Below are 27,134 nucleotides of genomic sequence, written 5' to 3'. Positions count from 1 at the left end.
ATACATGGCTGGCTCTGGCTGCAGGGAACCAGTGCATCCCCTCAAATGCCTGTAACCTGCATGGCTGTACTTGGTTATTTTGAAATTCAGAATTAGGTTGGTCTCGCCCATTTTCCTCTCTGCAATAGGAAGAAGTAGAGCACTGGCACAGGCTCCCCAGGGAGGAGGTCACAGCACTAAGCCTGCCAGAGTTCACAAAGCATTTGGGCAGTGCTCTCAGGCACACCTTGGAATCTTTGTGCAGGACCAAGAGTTGGATTTCAATTATCCTTGTGGGTCCCTTTGAACTCAGGATATTCCATGACTCTAAGAGTGCTCTTTCCTCTGGGCAGTCTCCTGGTGTCTAACTCTTGTCAGCTTGGGGCATTTCCTAAGTTGTCTTCAGTTTCCCTGGGTTACTTGTGCCTGGATGTTTTGGAAAAAATATGATGTGACTGTGGCACTATGACTTCAGACTATACAAAACTATTCTCCAGTCATGTTTTTGCTGTATTTTAGTTCTTCACACTACTTCCTAGAATTAATCTGATCTTTAACCTCAGTTTTCTCATATTCTTTTCTGTTATATAGACAGCATCTTATCCAGAGATCTTAGTATCTTGACTAAATAGTCGACTATATAACACACAGAGGTTTTTATCTTATAATGGTATTATTATATTAAGAATGTTTGAAATTTGTAGCTCTTTGTGAAGCTTTCAATATAGACTAATTCTGGAAAGGATTTAAAGACACATAAATTGAAGAAACCCAAGAATACCTCTAACACATCAAAAGCATTCCTATTTTTATCAGGGAAGACTCTTTGCCAGGTTATGCAGTGCAGTGCTGAGCTTTCTTTTCTCAGGCACTGGGAATGTGTAACCCAGTCCATCTTTTCATTCTTTCTCAGCTTTATAGCCTAAACAAGCTTATTCATTTTGTCTACAGCAAGGAAAGTTTCATTCTTCAGATATATCAGAGTTCTCTTGACTGGAGCAGGTATTGGGAATTCTGTATACAAGTCTCATGTGTGTTAGGTTAGATTAAAGACAGACATAACATAATTGGTGCCATTTGTTAAATTAATTATATCTCTGATAGTCAGAAATCTCCCTCCCTACTTCTTAAGCCATTGCCCAGGCATGTGTGAGAATTCATAGCAGGAATAAAATGCTTTAGTATTTTAAAATTCAATAGTTTTAACAATGACAGAGACCAGAGAGAATTGAATTATGATATACCTTGTGTAGTAGTTAGAAAGTACAAAAAAATATTCCATCTTCTATCCTGATGATGCTTTGTAGGAAGAACGTAATATAAATATATTGCATTTTGTTATAAGATTGGCTATAAGCATTTTACAAATATTCACTTTTCTACAGGTTTCATTTTATGATAAAACCTGCTTAGCCCAATCTTGCTATCTTCCTGGGAAAATCTTAGTGAAGATGCTGAAGGAGTTTAGTGGAAATGCAGCTATCAACTCTCTTCTGTGCCAGCAGAAGCCAGATGATACTGAATGTCTTGTCTTTTTAGTTAAACCTAAACTTACAGTGGGCTGTTCCAGCTTCTATGGATGCAGATTACAGCAGAAGAACCTCTCTAGAGTTCCAATATCCATGTATGTGTGCAATGAAAAAACCTAGTCCAAAGTATGGAGTCTATTTTTTAACTGTCAGTCCTTGGGGAAATAGCCCCTTATACCTAAAAGTAGCCTTAAAAATGAGAAACAATGCGATATATTAAAACCTATTGAGATAGAGAGCGCATGAAAAAAATCTACAGAACTGTGATCAGTGCACTCTGAAAGCTGAAGCAGTTTAATGTATTTCCTAGGAAATGGGATGCTGAAAACTTCCCTGAAAATTATAGGGATTGCTATGGGTATGAACAAATAAACAAGGTTTTGTATAGGACTTATATCCTGCTTTGCTAGTAAACAGTAACATGTTTTAGACACAGGAAGGAGCAGATCATTCTGTAGTGCTCAATTGGGCAGGTTTCAGCAGTTTAAGTAGCAAAATCTAGAGAATGTTACTTGAGTCCAGAGTGAGACAGAGAGGTTGCAAGTGTTGTTTTTACTTCCCTCCAACAACCAAAACTAGATATCATCAGAGGTATATCTCTTTTGGTAGGCAGATGTAATCTCTTTTTTGTCTTTTCCTTTAGTCTAAAGTAAAAAGTATCAATAAATATCAGCATATTTAGGACATGAAGGGAAATCCTCCTTATTCCATGGAGGAACCATGCTGTTAACGGATATCACCTAAAATCTGTAGTTCTCTTCATATATTTTAATGTAGTGGTGCTGTTATTAGAAGGAGTTTACATAAGACTTTGAGGTAATAATGCATTTCACGGTTTCAACAAAATAAAACATCTATATTCTTTTTAGTACACTAGCAGGAAAGTTTGCCATATGCAAGTGGATCTGAGACAAAAAAAATTCTGATCAGAACTGCACTAATGCACAGAACTGCTATATTTTGTTATTTAAATCCAGATAACCAGTATGTCAGTCAGCTGCTCTGGTGGCTTTTGTCTCCTGAAACACTCTGGAGAACTTTGAATGCATCAAATGGGGAGGGAAGTGAAAGACAAGTAGGGACAGAAGTGGGAGTTTTGGAAGGATAGATCTGGAAGCAGCTCATACAGTAAGATAGATGAAATGTCAGAAAGTCACTGGAACATGCTGTGAGCTGTAATCTTAAGTAGGCGATCTGTCTCTGAAGTTCAGCCTCAGCTATACTAGCTTGCCTTAAACTCCCTCCTCTTCATTATTCTCTACACTCTGATTACTCAGAGCACTTTTAAAGTCTTCTGATTTTAGTCTCTTCGATAGGTAAATTTTCAGCAGGATTTTTTCTCTTGTCATATTTTTTCTTTTACTTCTGTATTCAGAGCTTCTGAATTCCAGAATTTTCAGCAAAAAACGCCTACCCAACCAACAATCTCAGGCATTTGGGCTATAGATCCTGGAGGAGCCTGTTCCCTTTACTGTGTATCAAGAGTCCAGGTGACAGACTTATGTTAGACATCAGCTCAGTTTGGACAAATGATTTTTTCATGCTGCCTATATGTCTTTTGAATTGAACAACATGCAGCCAGCTTTAAAGACCAAGCCTAAAATTTTATGAGAAGTAGAACATTCACTTCTTGTGGAAATTCAAGAGGCAGCTGCTATATTTGATATTTATAAACAAATTCAACAAATTTGACTCATCTGACTCATCATTCAGTTTAATCTTCTTGGCACCAGTGACAGAGCTGTCACTCAAGTCTGTCAAAACAGAATTAGACTTGTCATGATGATGCTGTGGAGGTTATTGCACTCCCTATATTATTTCTTGCCTTTTTATTAGCTTTAGGCTGAAGGTGCTCACCCAGCATAAGGGACCCAGGAGAAAGAGAACTTGAGCTCATTTCTCATACCCCCAAAGAAAGATCCTAGATGTAGGCTTGTATGCATGAAAAAATGAAAATAATTAGTGGACTCAAGTGAGAAACAGTTTTGAAGGATTTTCACCCTCAGGCAAACAGGCTGTCCTCAGATGATGAGTAGTGAGGGTGTATGACCAAAGAGGAGGAAGAAGGTGTTCAGTTGTTCAATGAACTCTTGACCTGGCTCTCCCTGTTTCAAGAAAAAAAATCTGTTCACTTAGATATGAAGATGGTAGAGAATAACTCTTTAGCCTGGTGATCAGTGTCACCTGCTGGTCCATTTTACTCTTATTCAAGTGAGATGAGTCAGCTTCTGTTGAAGAAAACAACTATTTGGACTTTTCATATATCCATCCCCCCAACCATCCAACCCTCCCACCTCTTGGCAAAAGAAAACAGATAAACAATCCAAAACATAAAAGAAAAATAGGCAAAAACATAAAAAGCCCTCAAAATAAATCCCAACAAAACAAAAACCCAAAATCCAAAAAACCAAACCAAACTGCAGCAGTTTTGCAAATGCTATATCCACAAGTTCACTGAATTGGTCAGGCTGATGTGATGGAAGTCTGTTCCTAGAAAGCACAGAATTGGAAATATATATGGGAGACAAATGCAGTGTCAAAGCCATGGTGTGCAAAGTAATTTTGCAAGGTAGTGATTAATAAAGGTAACAATTCTAAGATGTGCAAGCAGGGATTAATCAAGTTTCTGTAGGAAAGTGGTGGTACTGCTGCAGATGTTGTTAAAAGGTATATAGTGGAAATGGTATACACTGGTATACTGGAAAACAGCCACTAGATTTTTGGTCTAAACTTCAGGAAGAATGCAGAGAGCTGCAAAAATGGCAAAGGAAGCACTTGAAGAGAAATCTGTCTTGCATTAAGTGTTGGTTTTTTTCCAGTACATCCAAGATGTGCAGAAAAGTCTATTTGGGAAGGAACAGCCATGTTTGAAAAGGTGATTGTTTTCAATGATGTCTATGAGATGGAGAGAAATATAATATCTTTCTACAGTCAAAACAACTGCATGTGTCCAGTCAAATTTGACTAGCAACAGGACAAAAAATTCAACCAAAACAAACCCAAAATAAAAGGTGGGAGTACAATCTCTCTAGCAGCCCAGAGTCTCAGGGATGCATAGAGTGGTTTTAGTGTAAGGAGGAGATGGAAATGACTGGCCTGGTTCTGAAAGCAATTTGTTCTCTTCCTTTCCATGAGTTTAGGTTATCCTGGTGATGTTCCTGAACGTGCCCTAGCAACAGTCTGAAATACTGAGTTCCTATATTGATCAGTCTTTAAAAGTCCGCTGTGGCAATGTGTGCAACAATGGATAGGAAGGAACATCTTGTTCTGAGAATTCCAGGAAAACTAAACAGCTGATGGCTTTTGACACTTTTTTGAGATATTTCCTCATAGTTTTGTGTACTTTGGACATGTGATGCTTGCTTCACTTCAGATTCAGCACACACACAGATAACATCTCCTCAGTTTCGCTGTGGTTATATTTATATTTGCATCATGCCTCTTAGCTGAGCATACCAGGCATTTAGAGACTGCTGTTTTGTTACTGCATATTGAGTACCAGGTCCTGCTGGGGTGCTGATTGCAGGAGATGTGCTGCCAAGGACGCTTCCATGAGGAGCAGCATGGCGCAGGGCATGGGGACACTGCCAGTGTCTCTCATGGCAGCCCCTGTGCCTGGCCCTGCTCTCCCACAGTGTTCAGGGAATAATTACTGCAGCGAAGGCTGCATGCAGCAAGGAAGCAAAGCCAAGAGCTATTGAATTTGCAAAAAATAAAACTAGAGCAAGAGACTTATACTTCATAATAAGAGAAATTGATTAAAGAGAGATCAGTTATAACAATGGCATTTCTTGGAGTTAATTACCCATGAAGATTCCCAGAATGTATGCTATGATGATCTACATTGAGAAATCTTAATTTTTGGAGATAAGATGTAATTGATCCTTTGTTACAGCAAAAAATATATCTGTGGTTTACTTTACTGTGGGCTGAAAATATTCCAGGTTAAATATCACTGATATCTTCATGATTAATATTCCTGAAAATCTTACTTGTTTTTTTTTTTAGGATAATCTCAGTGCTTGGATATTGTTAGGAGAATACTCCAGAATGTTACTAATGCTGACTGTATGAATCTGATAGCTGTCTTGAGGATGAGTTCCCAGACAAAGCAAGTTCAGCAGAATGCCCTTGCAAGTAGGTGTGTTGATGTTGAGGAAAATGCTCTGCAATTGCAGATAAAAGGGACCAAAAAAGCTACAGAGTACTGCCTTTCACAAGGGATAGGTGCAGTTGTAATACTAGTGCTGAACAGCCAAAGTGGAGCTTTAATGTTTCACACAAATATCACTCCAGATATTGAAACTAGAAAGTCAAGAAATAAACAGTTCTTTCTGGGACTTGACCAACTAATTAATATATTCATTCCTTATTACCAAGTAGAAATTAAAAGTCCTTTTTGTGTTTGTTCATTTTTAGCCTATGTTTATAAGCTAAAAAAAGTCCAGTGAGTTTATGAAACAATTGTTGTCTCTTTCCTCTGGGAGAAAGTTTAGGCAGTCTTTCAACTGCCTGTGGCTTGGGTTTCATTGTGCTTCTGGTACAGTTCTTAAAATGTTTGCTATTCCTGGCTGCAGCCAAGTGATTGGCTGCATAGCACAGGCAGAGGAGACACTCTGTTCCCCTGAACCAGCTCAGCTGGTAGAGCTTTATGCAAACCTAAGTAGCTTCCTGTGGCTAATACAGGTGCATGGCATTCACTCTTACCAGGTTGAAAGAGGGGTTGGGTGGCTCTCTGAGGCAGCTGAAACCAAATAGAACTGATTTTTAAAGGAAAATTTCAACTTTTTTTTAAAATCTTGATCATTGGAAGTTAATAATAAAACAGAACAATAGAGAGTGAAATAATCAGGCCCATAACTTGTCTACACTACTGAGACTACACACATGCAGATCTATAAAAAGACATATCTGATGGGCAATATTCAATAATAGCTCTGAGGAAATACCTAGCATGGAATTCTTCATATTTATGGAAAAAACAAAAGGTGAAAAAAAAAATAAGTGTGGTGACTCTTATTATATCTGCTTCTGTTTTGTAGGCATGACTTTATAGGCTGTTTTTATTTTGTTGAATCAAACCGTGATAGAGGAAAAGGCCATTTCTTGCATCTGCCATCTGTTACATCTCCACAAAACATATTCCCACAGCTGCCACCATAAATGTTCCTTCACAAATAAAATAATCAAAATTCATGGGGTCTCTGCATTCCCATTGGAGAATGTGGTTTATTTCATCCAAGACATCACATGTGTTTATGGAAGTTATGTGGGTGAAACCAGACAATCATTGCTCACCAGAATGAACTCACATCATTGCTTATTATGGGACTCAACAATGCAGTTTCTATCAGGAGAATATTGTTCCCAAAAATTTCTGACCACCATGGCTACAAAAATACAATTGTCTATGTAACTGAAGCCTTACCCCAGAAGATGACAATTCCACAAAAGAGAGTCTTTTCCCCTCTGATATTTATCTGAAAAACAGAGGGATGTGTATACCAGTGAGTGGAACCAAAAAAGGCATCACTTACTGCTTCATGTGTGCCATTAATCTTGAAATCAAGGTCTGGTACCTTGAAGACCTGGTGAAGGAGGTCTGCCTGCCACAGAACCGAGGTCCTGACAGGATGAAGGCGTGGAAGAAGGTGGTTCATCAGAGAACATGGCAAAGATCAGCATAGGTATCTCATAATGCCTGTGGTATTTCTTGCATTTGGTGGCTGTTTACCTTTAAAGACAAATAGAGCACATTCTTCTCTAAACACCTCTCCACAGGTATTTTGGATAGGTACTAATAACACTGTAATAGCAGAAATACTGACAGCCAGATCATTGGGTGGGGAATTTTAGGTGGAATATAAATGAGATTCCCTTCATGTGCAGCAAATGCACAGGTCTTACTAAAATTTTTTGTGAAGCTTCTCTTTCTGCACTCTGGTCTTCTCTAGCCTATAGAAACTGAGGTGGTGAATAGAAATTTGTGTCAAGAAGCAACTTGCATGGGAAAAGGCAGCATATGCCTGCCCAGAACGGCAGAAAAGTGAGATGGCAGGTAGGAAACTCCTCTGATGCATTCAGGGATAAACCCACCCAGCAGCTGAGTTGTTAAACCCATCACCCTTCTCTGTACCTAAATTTTTTAAAGGAGCTTTGTGAACAATTTCTGCGAATGCTGGCTGAATTTCCTGAGAGCTAAGACAAAATGTTATGCTCTGTGTTCTGCTGCCTGCATAATTTGACATGTAATGCACTTTCTAGTTTTGTCTGAGTAGCATATCATAGAGAGGTTAATTGGATGTGTTATTTTTAAGTAGCAGGATAAAGTACACTGGAGAGGAAAAATGAAGCTATGAAAATTTGGAGAATGCATAAGGGAAAAATGCGAGAAATTATATACCGGGCAACATCTAGACCATTAAGAATATCATATCTGTAAGGAAGGGCACCTGTTTTTCACCCTAAAATGTAGTCAAATGGGTACCTCCAGCTCATCTACTTGCTTTTTAAATTCAATTTTTTGGCTTGCACTAACATGCTCATCATAAAATGTATGCCAAATGTATGCCCTGTATGCCAAAGGGAAACAACATAATGCTCAGTTATGACAGAAAAAGCTGCACACATTACTTTGAAATATATGTTTTCATTTTCTTGCATGACATATATATAATGCTATTTTTTCTTATTTTCTACTCAGTGGTATACCTCCTCCTGAGTATATCATAGCTTTCATGTCATATATCTGAGCTCCATCCAAGCAGGATATATTTCTTCCCCCTCTGTGAGCAGAAGTAGATTAACTGATTTTACTGTGATGTTGGGGTTTTTCAAGAATATCCCTGTGACAGAGGAGCAAAACTAAGTCAAAGTTAAGTTAGGCAAGTGCATTTGTCTTGGTCTACTTAAGGATGTCCTTAATGATGCTTTTGATTGTTTGTTTTCCTGCTAGAGCACAGATGTGGCTTAATTCAAAGCACAGATTTCTTGTGTATGGCTACATGGCTTGTGCTTTCCAGACTCTTAATAGGATGAGTGGTTTTCTTGAATGGTGGGAAGTTTTGCATGCATTAGTACTTGGATAATTTTGTGAGTGTCCAGAAAGATTCTCAAACTCTTGACAAGTATAAGGAATTAGAGCAAATGTACTGAAGGATGAAGCAGGTGCTTCAGTATGGCCAAATGTTTTTTTAGTTTCAACAGTATCATCCCCTTGGACATTTTTACATTCTGGTTTATGCTGTTGGCCTTTACCCAAGTGCAGAGCTCGGCTGCACAGAAAGCTAAAACACAGTAGCAATGAAACTGCATAGGAACTTTTGACCCTACTAGAGATATTGACTGAGAGCCAGTTCTAGGACATTATTCATTTAGATGGATTTTGGCAGAAGTAGGTGAAGGATGGTGGCTTAATGTCTGTGGTTTTTTTCTAGTTCTGTCAAATTCAGTATATCTGTCTTGAAGTCACATTGGTGATCATGCAGCCTAGGAACTGTTTGGTCATTCAGGAAGTTCATGCAATACTTCACTGATGTCTGCTTGTTTTTCACTACAACCCCCCCCCCCCCAAAAAACCCACTAGTGACTTTAACAAAATGATTAGAACACTCTCCACAAACAGTTCAGAGGCAGTTTCTCATTATATCCTAAATGAGTAAATGTGCCATCTTCACCACAGGTAGACACATAAATTGGCACAGACATTTGGAGGAGTTACTGGAGTTACAAATACCTGTGGTATTTGAGACATCCTCATAGGGTTGTTGGATATGGTGCAGAACATATGGGATACCCTGACAGTGTTAACTGGAGGCCAGGTGACCTGGGCTGGGCAAGGAATTGGGTCAATGCTGTTCCTTTGTTGGAAAAGTTGTGGGTGTTGGGTTTTGGGGGTTGTTTTGGTTTTTTGGTGTCTTTTTATTTTTAAATTTTTTTGGTTTTGTTTCGTGGTGAAGTGTGCTGTGTGGAATACTTAGTTGTGTTACTATATACCGTAACTCTCGAGAACTTGTTATTGAGACCTGTCTTCCCTGAAATGATAAGGCAGCAGGGTGCTGCTTCCTGCTTCTTAAATACATAATGCAGTTACTTGATGTTGATGTTCAGCGTAGCTAGGTTGATACTCCTTGTGAAATATGTCTAACACCTTGCAGTCTAATTTGGATTTTGATGTGGAGGAAGTCAATTCAGGAGCTGGGATAGGGACCATGTCCCCATTACTAGTAGCATTTCTCTTCCCTGAAGGTTAAAGTGAGAAGCATCACCAAATTAGTGCTGCTTCTTGTATGGCTGAGTCAGGTGCTATCACTGTGACATGTTTTTCCTATTGCTTCTGAAATATTCTGTGACATTCAGCCTTATGTTAAATATGTAGTTGTCAATAATTTCTGTGACTAAGAGGCCTTGTCCTCATGTCACACTGCCCCCAACTATGACAGCTGCAGAGTCTACAGAGCTGTGCTGTAATGAGGCAAGAGATCTGGAGAAAAGTAAATTTTTGTTACAGTATGTAAGTATGCCAAGAATTTAATTTCTTTTCAGCAGCACAGGCAACTGGCATTTCAGTTGCTCTGCATGAGACATGTTTTGGTTGTCAGAGCCCAGATGAAGAGGAGCTGTAAAGCAGTGTGTTAAAATGTCATAACCTAAGGAAAGAAAGAACCTGAACACATTACAGATATGTCCCTATGGATCAAGGAGGGATAAAATGATATAAACAAGTTACTAATGTGCGCTGGTAGTTAAAATGACACAGTTCTTTTCTTATCATCCTTTTCTTCCAACCTTGCTTGAGTCTGTAAGTGCTATGGATTTTAGAGTTTTGTTTCAAAGAGGTAATATTTTGGAATGCATTTCAGTTCATAAAAAGTAGGGGCCAAAAGCAGTGATTTGGGGCAAGCATAGCTCAAACAGCCCTGAACTCCTGGTTCCTATTGTGTTCCAATTCTCTCTGTTTTTCTACTAATGCATCTTGATTCTACTTAGCAATAGCATTAATAACAGCATGTTTCAATGTGTATTTTTCTCCTACAATTTAAATATAAACCAACATCACAGCTTTGGTGTATGGGCAGATAGAATTGTGTCCACCATGCTAGTGTTCCACACCACCTTCATTGCAATGAGCCTATCTCCAAAGGCACATTTATTGATGCTCTTCAGCTGGCTGCATAAACTTGCTTCCCCAAAGAAATCTCACTAGAATTCAGACATCAGCTATTCCAACAACTACAATTTTAAGATTCTGCTGAAAAACTTGAATGCCCAAGAACAGCTTGCCCTGTGCAAGACAGGTTCATCATCAGGAACATCCTGAGCCTATCCTAGAGTTTATCACATAAACTTGCTTTCTTCAGAAGCAAGGCCAGTTGATTTTCTCTCCTGGACAAATATGAAATTACATGGGGACTTAAAAAGAAAAAAAAAATTGAAATATTAATTTTAAATCCTGATAGCATCTCTTGAATGTGACCACATACATGCAATGGCAGATATGTGTCCCTGAGCAAAATACCTAGTCTGTTAAATGCTTACACAACTGGTGAGGGGTACATATATATATACAATAAGGAGGAAACCTGTGTACTGGCTCTTTGCTCCCCTAGACAGAGCCATTCTCCAGGCCCTGGGTACCCTGCCTTTAGTAAGGCTTAGGAAAAGGAAAAAACTGCCCCAGGGTGTGCACTGATAGTATTTATCATATTTTTATTACTTGTTTGCTACAAGTAAAATAGCAGCGGAGATGTTTCAGCATTGCAGATTTCATTATTTTCAGATCTGAAGTTTTATGTGTCTGATCCTAGCTGCACAAATTAAATACTAATAATCATTCAGCTAGTTGAGTCCTCTGTGTATTGCAGATAAATACCCTTGTTTTAGAAAACAGACCTTTGTCCACATTTGTCACCTGTGTAATTCACTGAAGTGGAGATGAATGTAATAAAATGACCCTTGGGTAAAGAGATCATCTTGTTTTGTTTCTGGAGGGGGGGAAGTTTTCCTGACACTCTGTCACTCCTGGATGAGCTGATTAATTTTTGCCTTCATCATATTCCTGTTTTCCACTGCACTGCAAAGTAAGAATAACCTTGTGGCTTTTTCTCTAATGGTTTGCCCCCTATATTTCTCTGTGTAAATTATTTTTTCATTTCTGTGCTTACCAATTCAAAGTTTGCTTGCCAGTGATTGAAATTCTGGACTGAACAGTACCAATTAGACTATTAATGTGGGTTAAAGTCTTATGGAATGCTTCACTTTTGGAGTTATATTTAGGAGTAGTCTATATTCCCTGCACTGTACCTTCCCAATATTAAACTGTCGAAAGAGAAGAGATTTAAAGAGAAAAAATCTATTTCCTTTTGAGTTACAATGAGATAATATCAACAAAAGGTGCCTCCTTTAGTTGCCTACCTAACTTATTTAATGTAACAGTGGTTTGACTGAAATACATATGCCAAAATATAAATAATAAATAAATGACAGGCCACAGTTTACCTCAGACTAGATCTGCTTAGTCTACTTTATGCCATATCTGAGGACAAATAAGGATGATTTGGGATTCAGGCTGGGAAGCAGACATGCTATTGAGGTGACTTTTAACTGTTGCTGTGTTGATGCTATCTTTGAGCAAGTACAGGATAGAGGATGCAAACAGCCAATGGTTTCCTTTGAAAAATCTTTTCTGTCTAAATTTAGAAAATTCTTAGCCAAGTCTCCCAAGGATCTTTCCAGAGACAGTGAAAGTGCTCATAAATAGCCCCTCACCCTAGTAACAATACATAACACAGCCTGGATTGCTGGGATTTCAGCATCCCCTGACCAGCTGGGTATTGTGCAGCTGTCAAGCCTCTGCAGCTTCCCTGTATTGCTGACTGCCTATAATAACAATAATAAAAAAAAAAATCAGCAGAGAAGGTTTTTGTGTTTTTGGAACTGTTGTTAACTCTTACTAGTGCAGCATTTCTTCTTTAGCTGCTGTCAATAAAAGAGTGAGACTTTGGCATGAGAAATTTGTGCCAGTGGCAGCGGCATGTCTTTGGCAGCCCAGCACTCTCTCCATGCTCCTGAAGATAAACAGTGTCTGAAGTCCATAATGTTTCCTTTTTATTGCTGCTTTTTGCTGCAGGTCGGGGAGTTCAGAGCCCACGCTGCAGAGTGGACAGCCAATGTCACCGCCGAGTTCAAGGAGACTCGGAGGCGCCTGAGCGTGGAGATCTACGACAAGTTCCAGCGGGCCACCTCCATCAAAAGAAAGCTCTCTGCAGAACTTGCTGTCAACCACAACCAAGACCTGACCCCCTGCAAGAGAACACTGTCAGTGAACCACCTGACCAGCGAGAAGGACCTCTTGCCAGCTCTGACAAAGACGGACAGCATTTACATGAATGGTTTGACGCCGCACTGTGCAGCAGAAGAGATAGCCGTGATCGAGAACATTAAGTAGCCATGACTTTGGATCCCAGCCCTTGGGAAGCTCTTGGCTTAGACTAGCCATACACCTTTTTTTTTCCACCCTGTCGATGACCAGTGCTAGCAGCATTTTATATGTGTGCATGAGTTCCACAGAAAAACTCCAGTCCCGAGTTACCATCGCATCTCTTCAGAGACACATAGATGAATGGCACTGCTGTTTCCAAAAGATGCTGGAACAAGCAATGTTTTCTGCCTTTATCTGCCCAGACTGTTTTTCACTTCTAATGTGCCATATGGCCTCACGAATGAATCTCACTTGTTTATGGTAACAATGTAGCTTTGAGGGATCAGTCCTTAAAATTTCAGGGTCTACCTTACTGAGCCTAGGAATGGACAATTTCTGGACTACAACACATTTGTAAATGGCAAGAAATTCTTATGCAGCCTTTTACCTAAGAAATTTTGGTCAGTGCCTTATCTTTTGAAGAACCAGAACCTCTACAGTTCTTGTACAACTTTTGTTTGTTTGGGTTTTTTGCATGAGAAGTGTATTTCATTTAAGCCTTTTGTTCTTCTTGAAATGGTGGTGTTTCAAAGGTGTCTGTTGTGAAGATACCAACCAGCATGAATGAATGCCAAAACTCAACAATCATCAATTGATGTTGTTAGCTCCAAATTTAAAGGCACTGCAGTCTCAAAAGTTGCAAACCTGTCCCCTAGAAGCATTTTGTTTTACTCAGGTCCAGCTGATACTCATTCATGCTGACTTGTAGGATTTGCAGACCCTTTTCAGGTCTTAGTTTTCCAAGCAGTGTTCAGCAGTTGTTTTTTCTCTGCATCAGATGTACCAAAAAAATCTGCAGCTTATCTATCACTAAATTATTTGGTAGATGACAAGAGCAAGTAAAAATTACTGTTTTGATGAGAGGCAGGGGGAGGCTTTAAATTGCTGTGTTCTAATAATCACATCCAAAAAAAACAATGCAGAAGAATACAGCTATTTTTAATAAACATAAACATTCTGCCAGATATTTGGTATGAAAAGGATTCTTAATTTCCTTTTTAAGCCAAGTCACCCCAGAGGCTCCATGATATTTTACCCAGGAATCCTGGTGGAGTGCTTTCCTGAATGTCACGTGGGCTGCCTGTGCCAGAGCTGTGGCTAACGTGGGAATGCAATTGAAACTGGTATCACTGTGACTTTCTACATCTCAAATAGAAATGGCTCTGAATATCAATGCAGGCATGAAGAAGAGCTGATAAATAGCACAATCTGAATACCGATGATTGTTCAGACAGGATAGGCTGGCAAGAAGCAGCTCTAAACCAGACTGTGGGTTTTCTTTATTGGTTTTAAGAAAACACATTAATTTTGTACCTTCTGTTTTGCTTATAGGTTGTACATGAGATTCAGAAGAAATGCAGGATGGAATGGATAATTTTGCATTTTTTTCCTTATGTTTAGTCTATTGTAACCTGGCTGTACATAAAATGAATAGAACAGGCCTTAAAGAAAAATTTAGGCTCTGTAAATTAAAAAAGAATGGGACTTTGCTGATTGGGCATGATTCAAGTGGCAAATCTTACAGCATCTCTGACCATTAGACAACATACAAGATATGAATGTTCATGTTTTTTGGATGCTTAGCTTGTTTTCTAATAAATATAAGTTAATATGTACATTCAGTGTAAATATCAGTCAATTAACATTTACAGAGAGTACGCTTTTAAAACTAAGAAAGTTCCATGACACAGCACCGAGCAATGCTCTTATAACAAAGACCCTTGTCTCCCCAGCACAGTGTTCTGAATGTCCACATGGCAAGGGTTCCTCTTGCCATGTATAAACTGTGAATTGTAATGAAAAATAAAGTTTTTAATTAAAATAAGTTTTCCTGAATCTCCTGCTTGCTACAACTGGAATGCTAAGGAATAATTTGTGAAACTGATTTTTATGCTTTTGTTGGTTACAGAGTATAGCAGTTTGCCACCTGCTTTAATTTAAGCTGGTTTAGCAATAAAGGCTTGACTTACCCAGCACAGAAATTACTATTTTTTTTCCTTGATATTAAAAAATACGTTCTTTGGTTGCCATACCTTAAATTGTGTCTCTTGCTATTTTGTTTCAACAACTCATCAGGATTCCTTTTCTTCCACCATGTGCTCCAGAGCTCCTGGCAGTTGCTCCATCCGTGCCCTGGGGGAGGCGCAGGGGGCTCTGCCCCTCGGTGCTGCTGGCTCTGCTGTGGCTGCTGGTGCCCTTCTGCACTGGGTGTGAACAAGCACCTCTAAGGACAGCAGCCCTTCAACTGCAGCAGTTTTCTCTACTGCCAATATTTTCCAGAGGCCTCTTTAATTAGCTCTTGGCCAAGGGAATGAGAGCCCACACCAGCCTGGTGGTAAGTGAGGAAGACTGGGGTTTTTGTATTGTTTCAATCTGATGTGTGGGGAGTGTGTTTTAGTGCCTTTTGGAACTGATTTTGCAGAAAGGGACAGTTAATGTTCAAAGTTTATTGTCCTTGATTCCCTGAGATATCTTAGGTTAAAGCCTTGTTTCCTGTTACCAACCTCTAACCAGCTTGTTTCCAGTTACCAGCCTATGGAAGTACTGTGCTTTGTGGTTTCTTTCCTTTTAAAGTGTCTCAGGACCTGCTGAAAAGACCATATTTTTTGGAGATCCTGTGACAATGTTTGAGATACAAGCATGGATACTTAAACCCATTCAGGTTTTATTTGCTTTGACTTCTGAATATGATCTCTGGGGAAAAAATATCCCTGTTAATTTATATATATTTATTGTTTCACTTTTGTAACAGATCTAAATTATCCTCCCTTATCAAAATTGATTTACCTGTAGGGAACAAAGCATAAATAAATAAAATCCTTTATTTGGAAGTTTAATAATTGAAGGAGAGAAGATACCACAGTCCAGATGGTATGGGTAGGTAGAGTTATCATGATCCTAACATGTCCAGTGCCATTAAAGTTATTGGAAAATATTTTCTTCCCACTCCACATACAGTGATAGACCGCAAAGTCTGAGGATGGCTCAGTTAATTTATAATACTTGATGAACTCAAAGATTTTTCTCTTTATTCCCATGAGAGCAGATTTTTGTATTAAAAACTCTGTCTTTCTTGCCTCAGGAACTTTTGCAAAGCTTATTTTCCCTTCCAAATATGGAGCTACCTAAGCATGAATTAAGATCCATTTGTACCTTCTTTTCTGTCACCCATACATGGAAACATTTCAGACTGCTAATATGCTTGGTACTTAAGCAAGCTTATGAAAATGGTAAGGGGCTGTTTTCTTTAATACTGAAAAAAAAACCAAAAAAAAGGCATTGGAAAAATATCTTCTGGATGAGAGACAAATTGTGGCACATATGAATCTATAAAGACACATGTGCCACCTAACAGAACAATTTATTTCTCAGTATTACAGTAAGCACTTCATTAAAAAAACAATTTGAAATCTCTTGAAGTGGTAGCTAGAGGTGATCTGTATTGTTTACTGTTGGCTGTGGTAATCTTGTAATTTTTTTCCTTTGTATTTTTTGATGTGCTGTACCTGATAAAGTATCTATGTTGATGAAACCCTCAATTTTTGGGTAGCCCTGCATGAGAGCCAGGGAGATCAAGCTGCAGAGAATTTGTACCATACCCCATTCTTGCTTGAGTATCAAGCAACAACTTTCTTTGGCATCCCCTCCATGTGCTTTGTAGCCCCAAGCTGCCTCTCCCCCTTTTTCTAATATTTTGGGAGCCTTGAGCTGCCACTGTTAGAGCAGTGAAAAGTGTGAAAGGATCAGACCCAGAAGCTTGCAGAATCTCATGAGCATCCCAGCCATGGCTCTCTCTCTCTCCATCTCTTCCTCATTCCCTGGAAGGAAAGCTTGGGGATAACAGAAACCCATAGAAAGGCTAAACCTCTAAAGGTCCCACCCTTGACCTGAAGTGGACCTTCCTTTGGTCACACTGTGAGACCATGATGGCAGATGGGAGATCTGAACATTTGTTTGGAGTTCTTCCTCCTCCAGCGTTATTCCTACACCAATGACCTCTAAAGAGCAGCACAACACACCCTGCAGAAGAAGAAAAGAGGCTGCTCTACTTTCAAAAGCAAAGTCAAATCTACATGCACATCAAAAGTGGATGTACATTTATAACTAATTCCTGGGAAGGAGATTTTCCTGACAGGGAAACTACCTGCAGTGCTGAAATACAGCAGTAATGCTTCTAATAAATTCCTGTCATACAGTTCTGTGATAATTAACTTTTCTTTCCTGCCCTGCAGTACTGTTTGAAAGGATTTTATACATATGGAGAAATGCACATTTTGCATGACTTCCACGGTTAATTATTTCATCACTAATTTTTTTTTATTTCTGTTGCCCTGCAGATTTAAATGAACAATGTAACCTTATAGTGAATAAAGTGCCCCTTTTGGGAAAAGTACACAAGATGCTGATTTAGTGTTATTGGAAATAACAAGCTGTCGAGCTACATGGAAATTAAAAATGTCAGCTTTTTCATTTGAGCAAGCATTCTCTGCTTTGCCAAATTATTGTTACAATTGTAAAAAGCCTTTGTGAGAATCGATAGGTAGAGTTTTATTGCACTTGGAAAAGTTGAGTTTTTCAATTTTAGGCCATTGTTTATCATGCTTTTATGAACTTCCAGAGGAATATATTGAATAGGCTTGTAAACAAGTACATTACTTATTGTAGAACAAGAAGTCTCCTTCATGCATAGCAACTGATATAGGAGCACATGCAGCTTTATGTTCTGGACCCAGATATATTTGTGCCTTTAATATGTATTGACATTGTTGCATCTTAAATTGTCTAAAAAACCCATTTTGGTATAATGACTATACTTTCATGTAAAATCAGTGATTTGAAAATATAGCTCAATTTTCAGTCACTATCTTAGAAAATCAATAAACTTCACAGCTTTTTATTAATTATAACAGTCTATCAGCACTGGTGATGTAATAAATAATATCTTATTGATTGCCTGTTTTAGTTATTTCTGAATATTAGCTGTTTTCCTACCATAGTTGCTGGAGACAGATAATTATGAAGAAAGCAACTCATCTCCATGGTTTGTGATCAATGCACTATGACTGGGCTGCTGGTATGAGAACTCTTAGTGGTTACAAACTAAGATATTCTGTTCTGCCTGCACTGTTACTAATTATTAGTAGTAGCATTCATTAAATTCCCTGGGTGCACTGATTTTTCTGGGAATGTCACAAGAGTGTTTATATAGACCTCTCTAGTTTGACTTCGGAAAACAAATGTACTTAGTGAGAAAGTGCTTTAGAAGACTGTGTTAATTCAATTGTTAATAATAGCTAATTCTCAAGACTAATTATATGCAGCCGGATCTTCATCCTCCAGAGAAAGGCATATAACACATGTATAATAGAGATCCTGATGGGAATGTACTATTTGTCTTTAGCAATAAATAACAATATTCTTCAGAAGATAATCAACAACCTGAAATGATTCCTTAAGCAGCAGTTTAGTGTTGGCTCCATTTCTTTTTCTTTCACTAATAATTTGATCCTACAAATTAAACAGTGTTCTGAGAAATTTTGCTGAAGCAATACATTTGCTGTGAAAGATGTATTTTAGTCCTGTTTGGCTCAGGGGATACTGAGACTAACCTTGCTGAGTGACTACAAAAGTGAACATATATATTGAAAACTTTCTTATGGGAACATGAGAGAATACATCAATGTACTGCTGATTTTGACTTTTATACCAGTGACAGGTCTGCTTCTGTTTTGCGTGGATTTTGCTTTTTCTGCAAAATTACAGTATTCAGTATTCATGCACTCAAGCATGCAAAGCCCACTAGATCTGGTATGAAATGTGATAAAGAGAGGTTATGCTTTAACTATCCCAGTTGTAGTTAGCATATCATTCTCTGTACTGTATTGGCATCCAGAACCATTTGTCACCTTGCTTGTTCTGTAACAGAAGAGAAGGAATTTACAGATTTGAAGGCATCATGTTGCACATTTGGACAGCATAAATGTACCAAGAGCTGCAGGCTGGGCCCTTCTGAACTGCAGACTGATCAGTCACAAAGTCCGAATGCTTTTTTAATAGAGAATACCACAGTGGCTTGTAGCAAAAAGAAGGATAAAAAATTACTCTCTGCTGTGAGAAGTGAAAGTGGGAGTAACGTGTCACATACCATTGTACTTCATGAAGTGGAGGTGGTACAGACACAAAGACCTTTTCATTTCTCAGTGTCCTCAGGGACTGTCAGGAGATAGTCAGAGTGTAGCCTGCATTATTTCACTGTGCTTTTCCTCTTTGCAAGCTCTGAATGTGCCCCAGATGTAGAGGCACTGTACCCACTGTACCTTCATGGGTGCATCTTGGCTGGCAGTGGTGGGGCAGCTTCACTTTCTCTTGCTTGTGCAGCACAGGTGGAGTAAGAAGAGATGGGCTGGGCTGTTGTAGGAATAACTTCTTGTCCTTTGGAAAGAGCCAGGACACACCTGAACACTGGACCAATTTCACTTTCGCTAACGTGAAGAAGTCCTTAAAACTGTTTTATCTAGAGAAATGCTTTTGGAAAAATGGATTCCTATTTGCTCTACCAAGATCAGAGCAGAGGCTGCAGTTTTGTTTCATCACTGCAGCTGCGTGCTGCTTTTGAGCTTGGCTTGTCTCTAAGGGAGCAAGACTAGCACAGCATTAGCACTGGAAGTGGTTTCTGCTTGTGTAGGCAGAAACTACCAGAAAACCGTTCCTTAAAAGTTAGAAATTAAAACATTCCTCCAAATTCAAGCTGCTGGTTGGTGATCATGGAATCAGGTTTAGAAAAGAAACTTTTATTGTCAGTATAGAAGGGCTGCATTTGCACATTGCTCTATATTTACTGTCCTTTAACAGAGCTGCCTGCTCCGAGAGTAAAGGATTACAATGGAGAACATGTAAAGCCTTTAACTACAAAGCACACCATAAACCTTTCTTCCTTTCTGTTACAAATCCAAAGACGCTTTCTTGCACAGAAAAGGGAGAGTGCAGAAATGCGCCACTAGCTACAAAGATAAGGCAGGATATTTTCCTTTCTTTATTTTTCTTGTTGTTTCTGTTTGTCTGTGGGCTAGAGTTAAAAGACTTCATACATTTTAATGTGGCATCTAGCATATTAAATGTAACTCGTTGAAGCAAAAAAATGTGCTGTTTGCCTCTGGTTTGCACATTTTGGTCCTATTAGAAGTTAAAAAATTCTCCAGGGTAGGTGAAAAAGAGCTATTTGTGTGAGAAATGCTTAAGAAGGAATAAGCATCTGACTAGTGTTTTCCCAATTAATATGCCAGAAATTTTGAAAAAAATAAAAAAGTATGAAAGTATGTTTTTGTGGAGACCATGGCATGACATGATCACATGCAGACCAGCGTGGGGCTGCCATGCCCTGCAGTACCTCAGAGAGCTATTGGAATTGCATGCAACAAGCATAAAGCTGCTCTCCTACCTCTCCCAGCTTGTCTGCCTGTCAGTTTGGTAATTTAGCAGCAAAAAAACCTTTTTTGAAGCCACTTAGAAGAAGAGGAAGACAGGGGCTACTAACCTGAACAATGGGGACAGCTGTGGTGATTATATCAAGTTCTCAAGTGTCCTTTTCTCCACCTGAGCTATTTGGGAGCTGTGTGAGAGACATACCTTGACAACTGAAGTGCTGTCTCATCTCTGCAGATATATAGCTTGGGTTTGAAACTGTCTGTAAGCCTCCACTAACTCAGAAATAAAGAAACTAAAATTGATTTCAAAGAAATAATAGCAATTTTTTGGAGACAGTTATTATCTTGTGGGCTTTTGATGGTCTTTCTGTATTTGAGCTATACCTAAGGGAAAGGATTATTACAAACTGGCATGAAAAAATCAGGGTACTCTAAAGTCAGGTCCTTTACACCTGACTTTGTATTCCTTTGACATCTTAGAGATAATGATAAAAAATAGAATTAAAAATCACTAGCCTAAAAAGGCCTTACAAAAATCCCTGAACAACAAAACCCAAAACCAACACAGTCCAACAATGACAAATTCATTCTTTCCTCAGTATTTTCCAGCAATATCCCCCCACCCTAATGTGACATTTTCCATCTTTCCCTTTTCCCCGTTTTATTTTACATTTTTTGTGTTTTTGAGCAGTCAGAGAGGAATTTGAGAGTTTGGTTTGTGTGCTCTATTCCAATTTGGGGCTTACGCAGGGAGCAGAAAGACTGACTTTTTTAGCACAGGTAACAATTGCATTGGGATGTCTCCTTAAAAAAAACAAAAACAAAACAAAAAACAACCAACCAAACAAAAAACCTAACATGGAAAGCATTCCAGATTTGTTTTTTGTTTTCTTTTTATTGTTGCAGAATATGGAATGACAGAATTTTCTGAGTTGGAAGGGACCCACAAGGACCATCAAGGCCATCTCTTAAGTGGGTGTTTCATGTGGGGGTGGAACCCATTTCTGTGTGTGTTATTAGCAGCATGGTCCAACCAATTGAGCTGATCTCAAGGTCTGAGTTCCAGCACATTCTTTATCCCCTTTTCTTCAATCTCTAAAAAATTCCCTTTTCCAGTGGTAAAAAGAAAGAGTCCTTTATGGCTGCTGGCATGCCCACAGCAAATTTGTTGTGGTCACTCATTTTTTTTTGTTTCTATTGTGCTGAGATATTCCACATCTCTGAATCCTTTTCTTGTCCTGGGATTTGGAGACAAGAGTCATCTCTTTGCTCTCTGCTCCACTCTGCGGCCTGCCCAAAGACGTTCTTTGTTCATGGCTGTGGAAATGCAGATTCATGATGTGGTGATACAGTTGTTATCTTTTCATAGATACCAAAGTGTCTCATTTCACTCTTGTGGCAAAGCAAATGAGTCATCTTGAGTACCCCCACCATGCAGACTGCCAGGAACTTCTCACATTCCCTTGATTCCTTGGTTTGTTTATTGCCTTGGACATCTAGTGAAGTGCAGGGTGACTCTAAAAAAGGGAAAATGGTTGCTGATAGAAGAAATCTTTTTGAATGAGGATATTAAAAAATTGTTGTGTGTTCATGGAATTAGGATGATGCTCTAATTCTTAACTAAAGCAGTTTACTGGGAAAGATTTGTGCCTATGTAATAAATAAATAGGAGTGAGAACTATGGGAACTACAGATAAATATGTAAATTTTGTTTGTAAGGTTTATTTGAGAGCACTCTAAACATCTGTCTAGTCATCATGATGACAGGCATGTAAAATTAAAACCAGCACTAGGGGTTTGGACTTTCCCCCCAGGGAGAGCTCCTGGCTCACTGCAACTTCCTAGTGTTAGCCTGGAAACCAGCACTCATTAAATATCCTAATTTATCTTCAGAATAGGCAAACCTTTGAGTACAGACTCCTGAAAAGTGCATGAAGGGGAATAGACTGTGGACCCATGCTTTAGGCTGGAGCAATGGTTGTCTCCATATTCCCTTTCATGGGAGATGACAGGAATTATTAATTTAGTAAAAGCTGTGCTGCCAAATTTCAGCTAAATGCTGGACATGAATCTGCTTTGATACATGAGATAGCCAGATTGGTGGAGTGCTTCAGGGGTGAAAAATCTGAGTCCATTGGCAGGTACATGAAATAAAAAAAATGTACAAGAGAAAATATAAAAGGAGAGTCTTGCTTTGAGCATTGCCTCCAAGAACCAAAAGCCCAGGAGGCAGAGTCCTGTTTTTCATGTCAAATAAGCTGTCACTAAAGGCAACACGAGAGTCTTCTCACAGGAAGCAGTTATTTAAATGGATGTCTTTGCATCTGAGCAGAATATGAGGCCACAGTCTCATTTCTATACCTCTCTGACTAACTCTATACCCCAGTCTCCTCCTAGGGTAGGGTAAAACAGGGTGGTTACTACCCAAAGGAACGGAAAGATTGGGCAAAAAATAGGAACACAGTGATTGTGGAGAGAATTTCAATGCTGTATGCCTCTCCAGGGTTCTAAAATTTGGATGAAAAGTGTTGTTAAAATGTCTTTCCAACCATTTTCTTTGATCCTGATTTTGAAATTATGCTATTGTGTAGTTTCTGAATAAGGGCAATGCCAACAAAAGTCTTTTCTTGCAGTTTCTTCTCACTTGTTTGTGCAGTTGAGCCTTGCATATAAATATCACAACTGCTTCTGCTCCAATAACCCACAGAGAGATATTGTCCTCAGAAAAAAAGTGGGAGAGTGAGGACATTGCAGGAAAGGCTTTGCTCTAAACCAACAACAAGGCTTAATAATTGCAAAAGCACAATTTATGCAGTGAGTGGGAGCTTAATACCAGTGCAATTAAGTGTAATGACATCACTAATCTGCCCAAATGCTCATTCAGCTTGGCAATCAAATCTACAAACCCAAGTCACTTCCAGGTGGGTGGGGGACCTGCAGCCACCTCAGCTCACTGTCCCTGTGGCTGAGTGGCAGAAGGGCCAATGCTGCTGTGGGCAGCATCCCTGTGGTGATGGGGGACACTGAACTGGAGCTGTCCTAAGCTGTGCAACCTCCTTTCCCTTCAGACCTCTTCTGCTGGCTCTGTGCTGGAAAGATGCACACTGTGTATCACAGTGACAAACATAAATTCAGGCTGGGAGCAGAAGAGTCACCTTCCTGTGGCACCTCCAATCTTCTGAGCTTCTGGGACATTGGCTGGTCCAGCTGGCAGATTTCTGAATGAGTGACAGTGAACATCCTGAGCTGCCTCAATGCTCTTTTGAGGTTCTTCATTCTGCAGAGCAGCCAAACCACCTAAAGATGCTTTTTCCACTCAAGGGAGTGCTTGTCCTATCTTTGTCACTCTTGGTTTATTCCATATGTAGCAGCATAGATGGGCTGACAGATGAGGGGTTTGTTTTTTTGGTTTTTGTTGTTGTTGTTGTTTGTTTGTTTGTTTTTTTAATAAATTAAGCTAGGAAAAGGAAGTGGATGAAGGAGAGGAACTCAGCTTTATCTTCATCCTTCTCCAATGTCACTCCTCACACCACCTGAAAATGTTGTCAAAGCCTTCAGGCCCATAGAGGGAAAAAAAGGTTATGGTATCATTTGACTAAAAGAAAAAAATAAAACACCCACCCTGAGAAAACATTTTCTGAGGTAATCTTTATGTATCTAAGACTCATAAAGGAAAGGACACACTATTTCTAAATTTTACTTTGCAAGTCACATGGAGATGACAAGCACAAGAGATGAGGCTGGAATATCATGTGGTGGTACTGATCTATTTAGTCTTGCCCCATTTTTGAGTGACCTCTGTGCAGCGGAATTCTTACAGTGTGTAACAGCACCTGTCAACTACTGGTTTGGGGTTTTTTGTGGAATAAAATATACAGTTAATTAGCATACATTAGAATAACTTTTAGCCCTCACTTTTATTATATTAAAAGAACATTTTCATTACAATTCATAAGTCCTCAAGTTTAAAAGATCAAGCTTGACATAAATAAATCTGAAGTGACAGAGACAGAGACCTCTGATCAAATGAGGGAATGCTAAGCTTTTCAGCTAACATGAAAGGCTAATTACTGAAGCAAGACTTAATAATTGATGCCTTCATTCAGTATAGCTCTGAGATTTAGGTCCAATAAAGAATTTATGTACCTAAAAATAGTAAATACAGAACCTAATTTTCCATCATTTGGTCCCCAGATAGGGACCCAGAACCCTGTGCATATTATTGAGGCCCTAGAGCAACAAAGCAGTCAAGAAAATGTCTCAGATCATCAGATGGGGGCTAAGCTTGGTGCCCTCAGCCTGCCCACAATCAGCCAGGCTAAACGTGACTGGGTTGATGATGTGGGGATGTGGCAGTGAGGGGGGGGCTGAGCAGCAACTCAGCTCTCCTGCCTCGGATAAGAAACATCAGGGTTTGCTAAATTGCCATCTCCTTTAGCTCCCCATTTAATCCTCATGTCTAGCTTGCTGGTTTAAACAATAGAGATGCCAAAAAAGCAGAAGGAAGCCTTATATTCAAGATGTGTCTGAGGATGCTGGGACATGCTTCTTCACAGTCCTTGAACTCATGTGTTGCTGAGGTTTTTGCCCCCTCAGAGCACTTAGCAGGACTTTTTACTGTGCAGCCAAAGAAGGCTGAAGTGAGTTTTGCTACTGTCTCTTTTTACACAATAGCTCTTACCCTGGAGCTCTCTGGGACATTGAACTTCATTAGCTGGAGTGGATGATTTACTTCTCCTGCTTGAAACCCAAGTGGAAGATGGCAAAGGATGGAGCTGAGAGGTTGGAGGATCTGCAACTCAGGTGCGAGGTAGTGAGTCCCTCACAGCTGAGCCCCATTGCTGACTCACTGCCCATGTAAAGTGAAGGGATGCAGAGTTAACCAGCTCTCAGAACAGAGATTGGCAGAGTATCCAGCCAGGGAGACATCCCTGGGTACCAGCCTAAGGAGTCAGGCTGCAGCTGGAAAACAGCCTAATCCCAAAACTACAGTTCTCCAGGATGGAAAGGGTTGACCCAAGTCTCCTGGTAATCATGGTGGGACTGGGGCCTGCAGCAAGGCATGGTTTAAGCCTCAACAGCCTCTGCTCTGGCAGCTGTGGTGGGGGAGGTGGCACCAGCTGGTGCAGGTGTTCGTGGTGCTGGAACTGATTGTGGTGGTAGAGGTGATATCCAGGGGTGAGGGTGGCTCTGGTGGGGAGGCCTCTCAGTCACTGGGTTGCATGGAGAGCCTGAGCCTGCACAGGGAAGTGTGAGGATTTGAATTGTCCTTGGGTCATCACTGGTGCATCCCAACAAAGTGGGGTGAGTGAGCTTAAAACTAAGGGGGAGGGCTGTCTGTGGTCACTTGCTCCTGTTTTGAGAGGGAACTGACTTCAGGCTGTGTTGGAGAAAGGGTAGGAAGGTCTGTCTTGAATATTGCTGTTTTGCTTTGGTTTTCCTGTTTACTTGCTTGCTTGCTTGGTTTTATTTTAAATAGATGGATGAGGGTTTGCTGCTGTTTTGCTTCCCACTAAGACTGCCCATGACTGGAGGGACTGTAGGTTTATGTGGCTGCCAAGCAGAGGGGCCTCTGCAGAGGTGAGCTGTATCCAGGCAGGGAATTGAGGGACAGGTGGTGGGGAGCTACACTGCTCCACAATTCAAGAAACTAATATTTCCTAGCACACCACGTTTCTGCTTTCCTCCCAACCTAGAAGTGAGAATTTTGTTAAGTCTGATGTTGCTTTGTACTTGAGCCAAGTTAGTGATGCCTGCTGCAGAAAATATTATGACTGGTGGTGACAAGTTAATGTTCTTCCTACAATTATGGCATTCCTGGAGAGCTATAGGAAATGTCCCAAAGATATTAAGTAAACTAGATGGTAGGGAATCCAGCAGCAACCCTGCTGCAGAGAGAGAAATTGAGCAGAAGCAGCACATTAATCAAATGCTTAGGGGAAAAGAAAATGTGCTGTGCAAAATCAGATGAGTTGCCTGCTACAGCTCTTCATGGTTGTTATGTTGATAGCTTGCTGAAAAAAATGCTTTTTCAAGTTTATTGCTGAAGGTTACTTAATGAATGTGGGGTTTTGCCAGATATAATTACAATAACAAAGTAATTATCAGTGTGTGCCACTGCTCCTCAGAAGAGGAGTCAAGCAAGTCCACATTTTAGTCCATTTTCCTAGAGGAAGAAGTCCTGTGCGAGTTGGCTTTTCTATAAGTTCCCTCTATGGCCCTTTGTTTTCTATTCTCTTTTGTCTTTGGTCCAAATGCATCAATCTGATGCAGTGAGAAGAATGATACCTAAAAGTACATCATTATTCCCAGTCTTATTTTTGTGTCTCTGTTTGGATATTTTGGGTTTTCAGGGGGGATTTCTTTATGTTTTTTTTTTTTTTTTTTTTTTTTTTTTTTTTTTTTGTGTGTGTTTGTTTTCTAAATCAATCAAAATTGTAGGGCTGTCAGTGAATTTATCAAACTAGGAAAATCTAAATGTGGTGCTGACAAAAGTGACACTAGGTTTGGGTATACAGAAACAATACTGAGGTAATTCAGGGAAGATCACTACAAACAACCAAAATATTAGATGGCTTTGTTGCTCTGGCTCTCAAAAAGACCCCCATACCGTAAGCCTCCCTTTTTGGGCTGTGGTGGGCTGGCTGTGGCTGGATGCCCAGTGCTACCAAATTCACTCCATTGTGCTCCTCCTAAGCTGGAGAGAAAGAATGTTGAAAGTGG

At 39.7% G+C, this 27,134-nt stretch overlaps 1 protein-coding gene across 1 annotated transcript in view; it reads left to right on the top strand.

The window, feature by feature from the left end:
- KCNK2 (potassium two pore domain channel subfamily K member 2) overlaps positions 1–14,978 on the top strand; it is a 76,755-nt gene extending 61,777 nt beyond the window's left edge. The window contains exon 7 of the mRNA XM_058020203.1: positions 12,637–14,978. Within this exon, the coding sequence (XP_057876186.1) occupies positions 12,637–12,954 (318 nt within the window). The 3' untranslated portion in view covers positions 12,955–14,978. The remainder of the gene's footprint in view (positions 1–12,636) is intronic.
- The last annotated feature ends 12,156 nt before the right edge of the window (positions 14,979–27,134 follow it).

Source organism: Melospiza georgiana, chromosome 3 (assembly GCF_028018845.1).
Source record: "Melospiza georgiana isolate bMelGeo1 chromosome 3, bMelGeo1.pri, whole genome shotgun sequence".
Lineage (NCBI taxonomy): Eukaryota > Metazoa > Chordata > Aves > Passeriformes > Passerellidae > Melospiza > Melospiza georgiana.
Note: the sequence above shows the minus strand (reverse complement) of the source record. Positions and strands in the feature narration are given on the sequence as shown.